We start from the raw sequence: 17,114 nt of genomic DNA, 5'->3' as shown, positions 1-17,114 counted from the left end.
CAAAACACTATAGTACACGGATCTCACAAGTACTTTGACCGATATATATCTACCAAACAGATATAATGAAACTATATTGAAAGTGGTAGTTAAGAAAATGACATGAATTAATTAGTTGAGATCGTGACATGACAATAACTTCTTGTACTGAACTGCAATGTCTTTAATTTCTTATAGACACATAATCTTTTGGGTGGCTAGCTTTAACTATCAAATTAAAGAATTTGGCCTACCAAATTTTCATTGCTTTTATCCCATGCCTGTTGCTAGACCCTTGTAATACTCTATATATCTAGCTAGCTTATAGAGTTGTAGCCACAAATACATGTAATGTTGCATATAATTTGCAGCTCCTAGCTCCTTGAATTTCAATCAAGAGGTATGTAATCTATCCTGAATTTTCATTGTTTCTTGAGTTGTGTGGTTTGTGCATGTATTATAGAAAAAAAAAAAATTCCAATATTCTATCTTTTTTAATACTAATCAAGATCATTAAAGCGTGTAAATTAACAATTTCATGCTATAATTTTATCTATTGAAAAATAAATAATTTGATATATGGCTTTGGCTCTGTTCGGCATACCTAATTACAAGCTGTTAAATTAAGCTAAGCTAGTAGATTTGAAGTAAAACCTTTTCGTAAAATCATTTGTTAAAAAAGTCAATAAATGGTAAATGACCAAAATTTTTTTTAAAAAATGCATTGCATGTATAAAGAGTTAATTACCGAAATGGTCCCTTGACTATAGCGAAATTATCAATTTGGTCATTGACTATTTTTTTGATTAATTAAGTCTCTCAACTTTAAAAATCTTAACCAATTTGGTCCTCCGTTAGTTTTACCGTTAGACATCTGTTAACTCAAGACCAAATTGGTAATTTTGCTGTAGTCAAGGGACCATTATATTTCGGTGCACAACTTTAGATTTTTTTCATTTTTGGTGCTTAACTTTGTTATTTTTATTAGTTTTGGTCCTTTCGACCAAATTGACAGCAAAATATTGCCGGATTTTATATTTTTAGGGGTAAAATCATGATATCAAGGAAACGTCTTCAATATCTAAACAAAATCACTGTAAAATCATATCTATATGTGTTTGATCAATGAGAAAAATGGGGAAGACGGACAGAAACTAGCCATAGATCTATGAGACTTATAACGTCGACGATTGGCAAAGTCTTTTTTTCTCTTAATATGATTTTTCTTTTGTTTAGATATCGAAGGTATTTCCTTGAGATGACGATTTTGTCCTAAAATATAAAATCCGACAACATTTCGCAGTCAATTTGGCTGAAAGGACCAAAACTGATAAAAAAATTAGGCATCAAAATTGACAAAAATTTAATGTTGTGCACCAAAAGTGATAAGACCTCCAAAATCGTGGGACCAAAAATTGAAATTAATTCAAAAGTTAATTACCAAAATAGTCCATTGACTATAATGAAATTACCAATTTGGTCTCGAGATAACAGAACCCTAACAGAAAAACAAACGGAAGACCAAATTAGTTAAGACTTTTAAAGTTGAGGGACTTAATTGGTCAAAAAAATTAGTCAAGGACCAGGCCAAATTGGTAATTTTACTATTGTCAAGGGACCATTTCAGTAATTAACTCATGTATAAATTAACATAGAACTTTCCCTCCAATCTATCCCTCATGATGTGGCATTATCCAATTGGTAACTAATTTTTTTAGGAGAAATAGTAATTTATGCCCCTCCATAATATGCCAATTATCAATGTCACCTCTGAATTATTAGTGGTGTAAATATTGTCCATCAATTTTCAATACGGTACATATATATAGTGACCTCCCATAGTGTAAATATTGCCCCTCATTTTTCAAAACGGTACATATATTGCCCTCCCGTACGATACGGGAGGGACAATATATGTACCATTTTAAAAATTAAGGGGCGAAATTTACACCACTAATAATTCAGGAGCGACATTGATAATTGACATATTATGAAGGGGCATAAATTACAATTTTCATTTTTTTTTATATAGTTAGGTTCAACTAAAAACTAGTAGTAGCCGGTGAGAATGTGTGGAATTAAGGGAAAATTTTTTATAGTACGCACTATACATTTACAGAATAAGTAATAGTACACACATGTTAATATACTATCATAGATCTCGAGTGGACATATACAATTATCTACAAATAACTATCAAGTGTTTCTTAATGCACTATCCTAATTACAAATTTGTAATTGTATTTATACTTTTATATATATATATATATATATAGGGAAGGGCCGGGTTTGGGTGCGGGTATAGTTTCTCGTGCGATTGTGCGGGTGATTAATGTGCGTGAGTTTTGTACTTAGTGTGCGTAAGTATTGTGCCTGTGCGTGAGGTTTGTGCTTAATGTGCGTGAGTTTTAACACAAACTCACGCACGTTAAGCACAAGCCCCAAGCATGTTAAGCACAAGCCCCAGGCATGTTAAGCACAAGCCTCACGCATATTAAGCACAGAACTCAGAAACTTTTAAGTTTCTAGAACTGCTCACATTAAGCACAACCCACGCATGTTAAGCACAAAACCCAGGCATGTTAAGTACAAGACTCACGCACCTTAACCACAAAACTCACGCACATCAAGTACAAAACGCATGCACTTTAAAGTTTCAACAACTCACATTAAGGGTCCGTTTAGAAAACAGGAAAATGACTTCTGGAAAATAAGTCATTTTTCGGAAAACATATTCCTTTTTCAGTGTTTGGTTGCATTTGGAAAACTGTTTTGGTGTGTTTGGTTCATTTTTTGGAAAATGAGTAGAATGGTATAATTAAATATTTTAATTATTTTATTTAGAATAAAAAATAGATTTTAAATTTAAAAAAAAAAAATTTATGGCTTCCGGCGGAACCCAGTTCCGCAGAAACCATAGCCATGGTTTAGAAACCATAGCTTTGGTTTCCGACGAAATTGGTTTCCACCAGAAACCATAGCCAGAAACTTTAAAAAAAAAAATTAAATAGCAATGGCGTAAAATAACTTCCGCCAAAATTTGGCGGAAGTCATTTTCCGCCAAATTGAGCACATTTTCCCCAGTCAACGAAAAATGTTTTCCGTTGATTGGATTTTTCAGGTGTAGCCAAACACCAAAAACCTGGAAAATAATTTCCAGAAATCATTTTCAGGGTTTCCAAACACAGCAGCCTAAGTACACACTCACGCACATTAAACACAAAACTCACGCACCTTAGGCACAAGACTCACACACCTTAAGTACAAAACTCAAGCACATTAACATTACACACTCACGCACATTAAGCACAAACTTATCTCAGGCACATTAAGTACAATACTTAAGCACATTGAGTACAAAACTCACGCACATTAATCACCTGCACGGGAAGCATTCACCCGCACGGGAACTTAAGTCTATATATATATATATATATATATATATATATATATATATATATATATATATATATATATATATATATATATATATATATATATAGAGAGAGAGAGAGAGAGAGAGAGAGAGAGAGAGAGAGAGAGAGAGAGAGAGATAGAGCAGCACCTAGCTCATGTTCATTGGATCTTATTTCTGCAAAATTTGTATGGAACATTCAGGGAAATTAATCAACTTGGTGGTGGCACTCAAATTTGGTGCCCAAAACATATTGAGTTGCTAGCGACAACCTTATTGAGTTAGTTAGTGAACAAAATCATCATCATGTGGAGGCTTAGGATTGCAGAAGGTGGAAACGACCCGTATATGTACAGTACCAACGACTACGTTGGCCGGCAGACATGGGTGTTCGATCCCAACGCCGGAACGCCGGAGGAACGCGCCGAAGTCGAAGCGGCGCGTCGTCAATTTTGGGACAATCGGTTTCAAGTCAAACCCAGCAGCGATGTTCTTTGGCGCATGCAGGTAATACACTAATACTTATGGTCATACATAACATATATGAATCTCAACAGTCTGAAAAAAAGGAATAAGTTCATACAAAATATGTTTATATAAATACAAATTTCAAGACTTACTAAAAATAGAAAGGGATAAGATGGGTAAGCCAACTAATAAGTTGGTCAAGTTGTTGACTTGGTAATTACAATATTCAACATTCTTAATGAAAGTAACTTATGTTGGTTTACCTCTTTGTGATTCTTTGTCGGCTATAATTACAATACAAATTTATCCAGCACACTTCTTCGAAGTAGTGATTAGGAGTTTCATTAGTCCGTCATTAAAAAAAATAAAAAAAGGAATAAGGGTCAAATATGCCATCCTACTGCACACAATAATGCAATTAGCCCACTGAACTTAAAAAAACAACAATTAGATCCCTAAACTAACCATTTTTTTACAATTAATCTAATTTATAAATTTTCTAAATTACTAACAGGTCACCTTTAATTTAAAATATTTTTAAAAATATTTATTATTTAAAATAATTATTTAAAACTAAAAAAAAAAAAAAAAAAAAAAAAAAACAGATCCTCTCCGGCCATGGATTCGTCTCCATGGCCGGAGACGAAGATAACGACGATCCTTTTTTTTTTTTTTTTTGGGAGTTTGGGATATTAGAATTCTGAATGAATGAATGGAACTAGTGTTTGTGTAATATTGGTAGTGGATTGTATCTCTTTTGGTGGAAGAAGACATAAGATTTTTCCATCAATTCAATGACTTGAAGAATCATGGTGTCAGCGAAGAAGCTGGAAAGGATATATAGCATATTAACAGAGGTGGAGTTATATGACATATCCCATGGTTTATGTATTTCTGGATCTTCCAGTCATGAGATTTTCATGCAAAATTTTATGAGTATGGTTGATTGGTTGCTGTGGATGCTGTTTTCTTTGTCTGGGGATTTTGCAAATATTGTTCCTTTCAGAGTAAATGCAAATTAAGTTACTGTCAAAGTTCCAAGCCCTGTCACCTGAAATGCAAGCAAGAATGAGAAAAAGTTGTAATGGCTTATGGACAATCACTTCACCCTCAGCAGTATTGTTCCAATTACTTTTGTAATTTTGTCACTTACAAAGTTAGTTACTATGTATATTACTCTCACCACCAACCCCACTCATGGATCAGTGAAGGTTTTATAAGAAGTATTTTAATGGCAAATGGTTTGTTGCAGTGAAGTGAAGTTAGTTACTTCTTCGTCTCAGGCTACGGGTACGAAGAGTCTCTTCATCTCCGGTAGTGGAGGCGAAGAGACTCTTTGTCTCCGGCCGGCCAGAGATGAAGACGTCTCCGGCCGAATCCATGGTCGGAGACGATTTTTTTTTTTTTAATTTTAAATAATAAATATTTTAAAAAATATTTTAAATTTTAAAAAATATTTTAAATTAAAGGTGACTTGCTAGCAACTTAGAAAACTTACAAATTAGACTAATTGCAAGAAAATGGTTAATTTAGGTATTTAATTGTTGTTTTTTTTAGGTTCAGTGACCTAATTGTATTATTGTGTGTAGTTTGATGGCCTATTTGACCCTTATTCCTAAAAAAATTAAATTACGTCAATGGGATAGGGTGAGGAGTATGCGTACTCCCCCATCCTCGAAGCCCCATCCGGAAAATGAATTCTTTTTCCATTTTATTCTTGAGGGAATTTTTCATTCTAAACTCTATCATTAGTTTATCTCTAGTAAAATTACTAAACTAGTATAATTGAATATTTAAGTAAAAAAATTCACATATTAAATTTTAAAATTTAAAATATTTAAATTTTCATTAAATTACAATCAAAATGTCAAATATAAATAAAAATAGTCTTCATACAAATAATAGAAACACAAATACACATTTACTAGATGCCAGCCTATCCCATGTTCAAATACAATGTAAATAATTTCCGTTTTTCAAAACAATAATAAGAAATAATGGACAACCTAAATTAAACTAATTTATCTCATTGCATTCCTTTAATTTGCTGACTAGGGCCACGAGATAGAATTTACCTCATGTACTTTTGGATAGTGGCGGTTGTTATACAGTGGACCATAATTGTCAAATGAAACTTTAGTAGAATTTAAATGATACTTTAGTGTTAGTATAATGAAACTAGTGCGTTGAAAATGAAACTAAAAAATAGAGCATATTATTATCAAATGAAACTGTAGTATAATTAAAATAATACTTTAGTATTGCTATAATGAAACTAGTATGCCTGGAAAATGAAATTAAAGTCCGGAGCCATACAATAACATATATTGTCAAATGACCTGAAGTGCAATTAAAATAATACTTTAACATTACTATAATTGAACTATTGTGTGTGGAAAATGAAAAAAAAAAAAAAAAAAAAAAAAAAAAAAAAAAAAAAGCTCAAGCAATAATGTATATTATCAAATGAAACTATAGTAGAATTAGAATGATACTTTAATATTGCTATAATGAAATTAGTGTGGAGGAAAAATAAAACTAAAGAACATAGCAATATTGTGAAATGAATGTTACTCCAAATATAGAATTGTCTCTCTCATCACCTCTCCCCTCCATCTCGCCTTGTCTCTCATCCACCCAAGTCAAAAAATCACTAAAAATCATTTTGTACCTAATTATAATTTTTTCCCTCTAATTCATTACTTCTAACCAAACGGCTGTTAAAGATTTATATGGACATAGACAATATTGTGATCACCCGCCATCCAATCCGTACTTGTATTTAATTTTATGAGAATATGTTAGGACTGCATCTCCAATTATGCAATTGAGTCTTACATTACTAGCATGGAAGTGCTCTAATGGCTTCAAATATATGGAAATGAGTCTTACATTACAATTTACAAGCACATTTAATCTTTTGAATTTGAACACGTACAGTTTCTCCGGGAGAAGAATTTCCAACAGAAAATACCACAAGTGAAGATAGAGGATGGAGAAGAAATCAGCCATGAAAAGGCTACGGCGGCGTTGAGAAGGGCAGTCCACTTCTTTAAAGCTTTGCAGGCCAGCGACGGCCACTGGCCAGCTGAAAATGCCGGCCCCTTATTCTTCCTTCCGCCTCTCGTCAGTTCCGATCCTCAACTGTTTTCTTTCTTTTTCCATTGATTGTTTTACAGTTAGTTGAACACCCATCAGGTGTTTGATGATAAGTCGTAATGATTGTATGAACTATTGATTGAATGGTGTTGTTTGACTTTTATTCCCTTTCTTGGCAACCCAATATTCAGGTCATGTGTTTATACATAACCGGCCACCTTAATACAGTTTTCCCAGCACAGCATGTTATAGAAATCCTTTGGTATATCTACTGTCACCAGGTACAGAAATTTTCATGTATTAAGATTTACTTTATGTATAATTTTGCTTGAGTAATGAACATTGACTTCAACATGATCTAGAATGAAGATGGTGGGTGGGGATTACACATTGAAGGACACAGCACTATGTTCTGTACAGCTCTAAGCTACATTTGTATGCGCATTCTTGGAGAAGGAGCAGATGGTGGGGAGAACAATGCCTGTGCTCAAGCAAGGAAATGGATTCTTGACCATGGTACTGTTAAGGCAATTCCTTCCTGGGGAAAGACGTGGCTCTCGGTATGATTACATATTTACATAAAGGATTCTTACAGTTAATTTGTTGTTACTATGCCAATGCCAAGTTCTCGTTGATAAAGTACAAACTTTAATTTCTTTGTTTTGTATGTAGATACTTGGACTATTTGACTGGTCAGGGTGTAATCCTATGCCTCCTGAATTTTGGATCCTTCCATCTTTTCTTCCTATGCATCCAGGTTGGTAGAAACTTTTAATACTAATGTCCTAAATTTGGTGGGAACTTTCTTGGCTTGATAAATTGTTATATGCAATCATTTTTGTTCTTCAATGCAGCAAAAATGTGGTGTTACTGTCGAATGGTTTATATGCCCATGTCTTATTTGTACGGCAAGAAATTTGTTGGTCCAATCACACCTCTCATTTTACAACTCAGAGAGGAGCTGTATGATGAACCATATGATAGAATTAACTGGAGGAAGGCACGACATGTGTGTGCAAAGGTAATCTATCCAGTCGAACCTCCGACCTTATAGTTACATTAATAGTCCGCTTACCAACTGTTGTGAGCTAGTGGGTTCATCCTTTATCTTTTTTCATTCAAAGGCTCGAGCTTAACTTCTTGATGCAGGAGGATCTCTACTATCCTCACCCCCTCATACAAGACTTGATGTGGGATAGCTGTTATATTCTGACCGAGCCTCTATTGACTCGTTGGCCTTTCAGCATGTTGAGAAAAAAAGCTCTTGAAGTTACCATGAAGCACATACACTATGAAGATGAGAACAGTCGATACATCACCATCGGCTGTGTGGAAAAGGTAAGAAAAACGGCTTTAATATGGATTAGACTATCATATGGCATGGTGATATTTACATTCTACAACTGCCTGGCCTTGATAATGTAGGTCTTATGTATGCTTGCTTGTTGGGTTGAGGACCCCAATGGTGATTATTTTAGAAAGCATCTTGCTAGAATTCCTGATTATATATGGATTGCTGAAGATGGAATGAAGATGCAGGTTAGTAAAAAAAAACGCAACTTTCTCAAGAACACTTTGCAAATACATATAGCTTATACTAGTTACCCCCCTTTCACATTCCATGTTTCTAAGTTCAGCATAATATCCTAGTTTAAATTTGCTCGTATTTGTGATTTCCATTGATTTTCAGAGCTTTGGTAGTCAGCAATGGGATACCGGTTTTGCCATTCAAGCACTATTAGCCAGTGACTTGACTGGTGAGATAAAAGATACTCTTAGAAGAGGACATGACTTCGTAAAAAACTCTCAGGTTAGAGCAAGAATTCAGATTTTCTTTATTAAAAAATTGGTTTCCCTATGTTTTATTCTTTTATTGTGTATAACACTACATATCTTCTTACAGGTCAAGGACAATCCTTCTGGTGACTTTAAGGGCATGTATCGGCACATTTCTAAAGGCTCATGGACTTTTTCGGATCAAGATCATGGATGGCAGGTTTCTGATTGCACTGCTGAAGGATTAAAGGTATCTAATTCTCTGAAAAAATTGAAATTTGAATTGAGTAGATAAAAACTAATAAATGTTTTGATATTTCTTCCCTTTGGTTTCTTTAGTGTTGCCTTATTTTGTCAATGATGCCTCCTGAAATTGTTGGTGAGCAATTGGAACCGGGACGACTATATGATGCAGTCAATGTATTGCTTTCCTTACAGGTAAGGATCAGAGCCTGCATCATTCTGAGTATGTGTTTGCCAATTCATCCTCGGATAGTGGCTGCAGGTTTCTCTCATCACACAAAAATTCATCATGATATAGTGATATTACTAAACAAATGACCAAGAACCTTTTGTTTTTTAATGACAGAGCAAAAATGGTGGTTTGGCAGCATGGGAACCTGCAGGTTCCTCGGAATGGCTAGAGGTAATTTCTTCTTGTTAAGAGCCCCACATTGAAAATTAAGAGAGAAACATATGGTTTTATAAGATTATTGGTTAGCTTAATTAATTGATTGGATTCAGTCTTTTACTGTGGTTCGGCCCATGTGCGCCCAGGTTAGGCGTACCTAATTGCTTAATTTGATTGATGTACAGATGCTCAACCCTACAGAATTCTTTGCAGACATTGTTATAGAGCATGAGTAACTTTCCTGTCTCCATTTGCCTTATGTTTTTGCCTCTTTAAAATGAATGAATTTGAGGCTAAGTGAGCTTCCAAACAGGTATGTTGAGTGCACTTCTTCAGCAATTCAAGCTTTTGTGCTCTTTAAGAAGCTGTACCCTGGACACAGAACAAAAGAGATAGATAATTTCATCACTACTGCGGCAAAATACCTTGAAAATGTCCAAATGCCTGACGGTTCATGGTATGTTTTCTTTTCTTTTACCGTTATCATCCTACCGCTCAAATTGATTATCATCCTCTCTTTACACACATTACTATGTTGTCGCGATTATATGATCAGGTACGGTAATTGGGGCGTTTGCTTCACATATGGCTCTTGGTTTGCTCTGGGAGGCCTAGCAGCATCAGGCAAGACCTATAACAATTGTGCGGCCGTGCGTAGAGGTGTTGAGTTCTTGCTAACCACACAAAGGGATGACGGTGGTTGGGGAGAAAGTTATCGTTCTTGTCCAGACAAGGTAATGCCAATGTAGCTCATAAAAGATGAATAGATTTAAGTTCTTAGTAGTTTACTCGCTTTAGAACAAAATTTATGAATTTCAAGAAAATAAAATGTAAATGTGTATCGTTTAGCTTATGAATCTTCTGAATACAGTTGTATAGACAACTTGAAGCAAATCGCTCAAATTTGGTTCAAACTGCATGGGCTCTGATGGGACTAATTCATTCTGGCCAGGTAAACTTTCTTCCAAATAGTAATCTTTTAAAAAGTTATTGTCACTTTTTTTTCCACGAATTTGGTGTCATTCTCACTATTGCATCACGACTATAAAAATTGCCATTAGAAGTGCACAATTTTTATTTTTATTTTCCTCTTTTGATCATTTAGGTAAAATCTTATCAAATTTTGTCACATGACTTACAGGTAACCAAAGTTTATGGTAAAAAATCTCACTTTATATGAGAGTATGTCATGTAAGTGGATTTTTTGCCCATAAGCTTTGGTATCTCGCAAGTTATGTGACAAAATTCAGTAGAATTTCACTGGATCATCGAAATGACGAAAAGTAGGGAAGAAACAAAAGTCATGCACTTTGGTAATTTTCATTGTTGTGTACCAATAATAGGAATGTCACCAAGCCCATGAAACTAAAAGTGACAATAACTCTTTTAAAGCAGTCTTCCTAAATTATTGGTTAAACACTCCTACAACTGTTCATTTGTTTGATCCTTAATTAATCATACCCCTGGACAGGCTGGTAGAGATACAAGGCCCCTCCACCTTGCAGCAAAACTCATAATAAATTCTCAGATGGAAAATGGTGACTTCCCCCAACAGGTAAAACTAGAAAAACACAACCTGTAATATCAATCCCTGCAATGGATGTATGTGTTCAAGTAGCAAAGAGTTGAAAAATATATTCCGTCTCAACTAAAATTATAAGTTGATAGTGAGACTACATATTTATATTTTATATATAGCATTACTAGCTATGATCTGACGTTCACCTTTTAACGTGGTAGGAAATTACGGGAGTTTTCATGAAGAATTGCATGTTGCACTACTCGGCGTACAGAAACATATATCCGTTGTGGGGTTTGGCAGAGTATCGAAAGAGGGTGTTGTTGTCATCTAAGAAGATCTAGGACTATGTTGGATTCAACCTTCTTTGGCAGCTAATTAAAGTGAAAAGGGAGAATCTTTATGGAGTTGATTCAAGTTTTAGCATTATGAGAGTGGATAAGTTTATTTGTTTCTTAGATTATAATGGATATAAAATGCTGTCTAATTACAATGAAAAAGGTTGAAGATAAGATAAATGTGTGTATACAATATAGCTTAGTGATTACTCGCATTTCAACAGGTAAAACACTACATGCTCGGCACAAAAGAGAGCATTTTAGCAATTGATTTTATAGCCTCAAAAAGGATAAAAATATATTTATACTCGTCTAAATCTATATACTTTTGTATATGGAATAAAAAGTTTCCCGGAGAATTTGAATCCATCCTAACCTAACTCAATTTGATGGTAAACTTCACCAAAAAAAAAAAAAAAAAAAAAAACCCTCAAAATGGCTATGTTAGGGTAATTACCTACCAATCCTTGATAGTTCGACAGTCTAGAATCCAATTGGATTAACCCCGGAACAATAAACATAAGCCATGAGGAATAATTGACCGAGTTGGAAGCTTGTTAGACCTACCTATCACCCCCAACGGTCATGATTAAATCATAGGTGGTTATGTTAGGAATATAGTATTTGAGTTCTAGTTGGACTCTTTCACTGTATGATGTGCGCTTATTTGTGCATGATTCTATTGCTAATTTGAATATACTTTTGGGTCTTAAGTTCGTTAAATGATACTTGCAGTGCATATTCCCTTGCTTTCTCATGAAGATATGGTTTAATGCTTATTTTGAATGTTTTACGGTGTTTGTTAGTGTTTTGAAACCATTGTAGTGTAAATGCAAAAGCAAGGGAAGTCTTTAAAGCATGATTGGAGTAAAAACAAAGTTGGGGTGCTGATACAGGGGATTCGACGCATCGAGAATCAGACTCGATGCGTCCAAAATTCCCAGAAGCAAGAGCCGTGTGAGAGTTGAAGACTCGACGCGTCGAGAAGTTCCAACAAATCGTTCCCGAGCTCCCGTTGAAAACTCGACGCGTTGAGAAATTTCAGATCATCTCGGTTTTGCGAAGCTGAAGACTCGACGCGTCGAGAGGTCGTCCCGGGGCAGAATTGCTTATGTGCAGAAACTTCCTAATTTGCTCCTATTTGGCCTCAGCTATAAAAAGCCCATCTTCCCTCAACCCTAGGGGATAAAGCAGCATTTTTGGGAGCAAGAGAAGAGAAGATAATCACACCCAGAGCTACAAGTCATCTTGGAAGAAGAAGAAAGGCTAGGAAGATTCGAGAGAATTTCTTTACTTTTTTTTTTTTTTTTTTTTTTACTTTCTTTGTTGCTTGTAAACTCTTTTAAATTATTGCTATGAATATTTTAGCCATGCTTGGCTAAGACTAAGAGATTTTGGGTGAAAGTGTTTATGAACCTATGTGCCTAGTTCTCAGATTCTTTAATATATTGATATTTGAGTTTTATAACTTGTGTTGCAATTGTGTTTTGCATTGTTGATGCTAGTAGTTAATGGCCAAAATTACTCGTTTCGTAGCTATCTTTATGTCTTAATGGGAGTTAGGGCATATTTTAGGGCACCCAAAATTCCACTTGACTATTGCACCTTGGGAGAGGGCATATTTGTTAAGGAGTCATCTCTTAGCTACTGCACATCGGGAGATGGCATTGTAGTAAGGATTTACATTGAGTGTTTGTTCTTGATTCGTATGAGTGTTTATTTCATGAGAATGAATATTCACTTGAATTATTTTAGGTTGGAATTATGGGAGTAATTTCTTCCCTTGTTTGCATTCTCACACTTGATTAAACCCAGATTAAATATTGCATTTAAGTTTGGCACTAGGTGATTAAACACTTGAATCCCAAAAATCTCATTCCTCATCTATTGCTTTCATCAACCTTTGTTTTCTTTTAATTAGTTATACTTTTGATCAATCAATCTTTTCGATAGGATTAGCTTCTCATGAATAGATTAGTAGCTTGTGCTTGATACACCCCACTTTCTTGTGGATCGATAACCCGATACTCCAGGTAATTATTTGTTTGAGAAATTTACTGCAACCACTGTACTTATATTTACGTTGTGTTCCTATTGTACTGGTGATTCAGATAATACAATCCTCATTTGGTATCATTTAGCTAGCCAGATTTTCCCCATTTTATTCTCATGGCAACGATCGGTGATGTCGATTCTATTGGCGACTCTATAGAGCGCACTGTGACTGAGGCTACCACCTCTGCTCCCATCGTTGTCGCAATACATTGTCCTTTGCCCACCACTTCGTATCCATCAAACTCACAGCCCGCAATTTTCTTTTTTTCTTTTTTTCTTTTTTTTTTGGAGAACCCAACTGCTTCCTTTCTTGCGTGGTCAGGGCTTGCTAGGCTTTGTTGACGGAACGGTGCCTTGCCGGAGGTAGCGCCGGCTTCGGCTGATGGTGTCGTTGCTGCGTCTGGTTCATCGGTGGTGGTGCGCACTACCTGGCTCCAGCAAGAACAGGCCATACTACCGATGTTGATCTCTTCCTTGTCCGAGGAGGTCATGCATCTTGCGGTTGGCAAGTCGACGTCGCGGCAGTTGTGGTTCTCCATCGAACCGTCCTTGGGCTCGACGACTAGGGCGCGAGCTCTTCATCTCCTTGGTTAGTTGCAGGCTATCCGGCAAGGGGATGCCTCAGTCGCTAATTACCTCGGCCAGGCGCAGTTGTTGATCGAGGACTTGGTGTTGGCGGGAAGACTGGTCGGTTTAGACAACCAAATTCTCTATGTCTTCCACGGGTTGAGGCCGGAGTACCGGCCGTTGCGCGGAGGATGGTGTTGGTGGTCCAGCTATGCATACAGCGTTGGCTGCTCGTCGTGGTCACGGGCAGTCTCAACAGGGTGGTCGCGGCGGCGGTCGCGGTCGGCGAGGACGTGGTGGTCGCTGCAGGTTTGGTGGTCTACGCTGTCAAATTTGTAACGCCCAGGGTCACTCCGCCTTGAACTTTTTTCGGAGGTATGCGGATGCTCCGTGGCCACAAGCACACGTTGCTTATTCCGGTGATGAAATTGGTTCGGTTGGATCGCATCAATGGTTCCCTAACACTGGTGCCACGAACCATGTCACTCCAGACCCTTCGGTGACCTTTGCTGCTAGCTTTCATGGGTTAGACATGCTGCGCGACGGAGATGGAACATGTTTGCCTATTGTTAGAGTTGGTTCCTCTTCAGTAGCCACTAGGTCTAGGATTTTAAATTTATCTAGTGTGTTACTTGTTTCTGTTCTTTCTTCTTCATTACTTTATGTTCAGAAATTTGCTAGGGATAATCATGTTTATTTTGAATTTCACCCGCATTATTTATTTGTGAAGGATCTTACAACCAAGGAAGGTCTGCATAGAGGAGGTGTTTCAGGTGGTATTTATTCTTGGTCTGTTCCCAGTCCTGGTCCTGCTGCGCTAGTTGCTACTCGTGTCTCGTCTGTGGTGTGTCATAATCGGCTGGGCCATCCTCACCTTCGTGTTTTACGTCATATTTTAAATTAGCTGTCTATTAGTACTACTAGTCTTAGTTTGTCTCGTTGTTCTGCCTGTTAGGTAGAGAAAACCTTTCGATTTCCTTTACCGCGTACTAAACGCTCTAGTTCCCATATTTTAGAGTTGATTTATACTGATATCTGGGGCCCTGCGCCTTTATCTGCAAATGGTTTTCGCTACTTTGTGCTGTTTGTGGATGATTACTCTAGATATGTTTGGTTTTATCCGATGCGTGCGGAAACTGATTTATATTCTATTCTTGATCGTTTTCTTTTGCAAGTTGAGCGTTTCTTTTCTCGCAAGATTATTTCTATTCAGTCATATTTATGGGGAGAATATAAAAAATTGCATTCTACCCTCTCGTGTCTTTGTATTACTCATAGGCAATCTTGCGCCTATACAAACGAACAAAACGATCGGGTAGAACGTAGGCATCGCCATGTTGTTGAAAGTGGCTTGGCTTTAATGTCTCAAGCGTCTGTTCCCTCACGTTTCTGGGATTATGCGTTTGAAACCGTGGTTTATTTATTAAATAAAATTCCTACTAGAGTACTGGATAATGAGAGTCCTCATTTTCGTCTACACAAGTCGCGTCCCTTTTATTCCTTTTTTCGGGTGTTTGGTTGCTTATGTTTTCCTTTATTACGTCCATATAACCACAATAAATTACAGTGTCGTTCTGCCCCTTGTGTTTTCTTAAGTTACTTGAGTCGTTATGTGGCTATCGTTGTTTGGATCTAACCACTAACAAGGTGTTCATCTGTCGCCATGTGCATTTTGATGAGACCGTGTTTCCTTTTGCTGCTAGTTTGAATGTGCAGGTAATCCCTAAGCAGCCCGAGCCATGGGCCGTTGCTACTGTACCTCTACGTTGCTTCTTGGCATCGAGACAGTTCTCCTTGGCGACGGTATGCTCTTGTCTCAACGGCGGTATATTAACGACATTTTGAAGCGAGCAAGCATGGTTGACTGCAAGGCTATAACCACGCATGTCTCTCTTGTTCAGTCGGAGGAGGAGTCCGACACGCCATATGTTGATCCGACGCAATATCGGAGTCTCGCAGGTGCTTTACAATATCTTACGGTAACTCGTCCTAACTTTGCTTTCACAGTTAAAAAGCTTTGTCAGCATATGCATGCACCCACCACGGCACACTGGGATATGCTGAAGCGGGTGCTACAATATGTTAAAGATACTGTTCATTACGATCTTCGGATTAGTAAGTCTCACTCTCTTGACATTCATGCGTTTTCTGATTCGGATTGGGCCGGTGATCTGAGTGATCGTAAGTCTACGAATGGATTTGCGATGTTCCTAGGTGCTAATCTGGTTTCTTGGGCCTGTTGGAAGCAATGTACTGTGGCTCGTTCTTCTACTGAGGCCGAGTACAAGTCTATGGCGGATGTTTCTACAGAGGTCACGTGGTGGTTTCTCTCATGAAGGAGTTCGGTATGCCACCGTCGTCTTCTCCTAAGTTGTGGTGTGATAACTTATGTGCTACATATTTGTGTGCCAACTCGGTGTTTCATGCAAGGATGAAGCATGTTGAAATTGATTACCACTTCGTCCGTGACAATGTCTCCAAGAAGGAAATACAGGTTAATTTTATATCCACCAAGGATCAGTTGGCGGACATCTTCACGAAGGCCCTCTCTAGCGTTCGGTTTTTCTTTTTACGTAGCAAGCTCAATGTACTTCCAATCACCCTTGCGCTTGAGGGGAGTGTTAGGAATATAGTATTTGAGTTCTAGTTGGACTCTTTCACTGTACTTATATTTACATTGTATTCCTATTGTATTGGTGATTCAGATAATACAATCCTCATCGGTTATACTAAGCAGATAATCACAGATACAAAAAACACGTGTCATCTTGTCAATTATAACCATTTGAATATTCTATATCCAAAATAGTATCTATAAATACTATTGTAATTTTTGTTTTTGAAGGGTAATACTATTGTAATTTAACAAGAGAAGAATTTGAATTCAATACCATATTTAGCTTTGGAGGCCCCAAGCTTCTCGGAACTACCTATTATGTTTAATATATTGTTTCAGCGCATCAATATACACAAACCAAACCAAATTCCAGCTATGTTTAGGCGTGGATCATAGTGTTTAGATTAACACAAATAGGTCATTTATATGTCAGTTTTTCATTATCTTCAAAATAGGGAAAATAGAAACAAACACATTAAAGTTATATATGTCTTCAAAATATTGGCATAAACACATTATAGAAAATAATTTTACTTATTTCTATTCAACTTCTTAAAAGAACCTATTTTTATTTAGTGCATTCAAAAGAAAATAAAATGAAAAATCACAGTTATCACATCACAATCAATAATTATAACTCCAACCAATTC

At 36.6% G+C, this 17,114-nt stretch overlaps 1 protein-coding gene across 2 annotated transcripts; it reads left to right on the top strand.

Moving 5' to 3' along the window:
• The first annotated feature begins 316 nt into the window (after nt 1–316).
• Nucleotides 317–11,429, top strand: LOC109183903 (beta-amyrin synthase-like). 2 transcript variants are annotated; one of them, XR_002054658.1, is made up of 19 exons: nt 317–379; nt 3,598–3,901; nt 6,803–6,988; nt 7,153–7,242; nt 7,324–7,521; nt 7,634–7,718; nt 7,816–7,982; nt 8,111–8,299; nt 8,387–8,500; nt 8,652–8,771; nt 8,865–8,987; nt 9,077–9,175; nt 9,327–9,383; nt 9,554–9,600; nt 9,682–9,825; nt 9,925–10,102; nt 10,240–10,320; nt 10,836–10,923; nt 11,109–11,119. XR_002054658.1 is itself a non-coding variant. In XM_019333933.1 (19 exons), the coding sequence occupies exons 2-19, from the start codon at nt 3,701–3,703 to the stop codon at nt 11,229–11,231; spliced, it is 2,286 nt and encodes a 761-aa protein (XP_019189478.1). In that variant the 5' UTR covers nt 317–379; nt 3,598–3,700; the 3' UTR covers nt 11,232–11,429. The 2 variants fall into 2 exon arrangements, 1 of the variants encoding a protein (XP_019189478.1); XM_019333933.1 differs by having other exon boundaries at nt 10,840–10,923; nt 11,109–11,429.
• The last annotated feature ends 5,685 nt before the right edge of the window (nt 11,430–17,114 follow it).

The sequence above is a fragment of the Ipomoea nil genome, unplaced genomic scaffold (assembly GCF_001879475.1).
Source record: "Ipomoea nil cultivar Tokyo-kokei standard unplaced genomic scaffold, Asagao_1.1 scaffold1237, whole genome shotgun sequence".
NCBI classification, from domain to species: Eukaryota; Viridiplantae; Streptophyta; class Magnoliopsida; order Solanales; family Convolvulaceae; genus Ipomoea; species Ipomoea nil.
The sequence above is the reverse complement of the archived record's forward strand: the minus strand, read 5'-3'. Positions and strand labels throughout refer to the sequence as shown.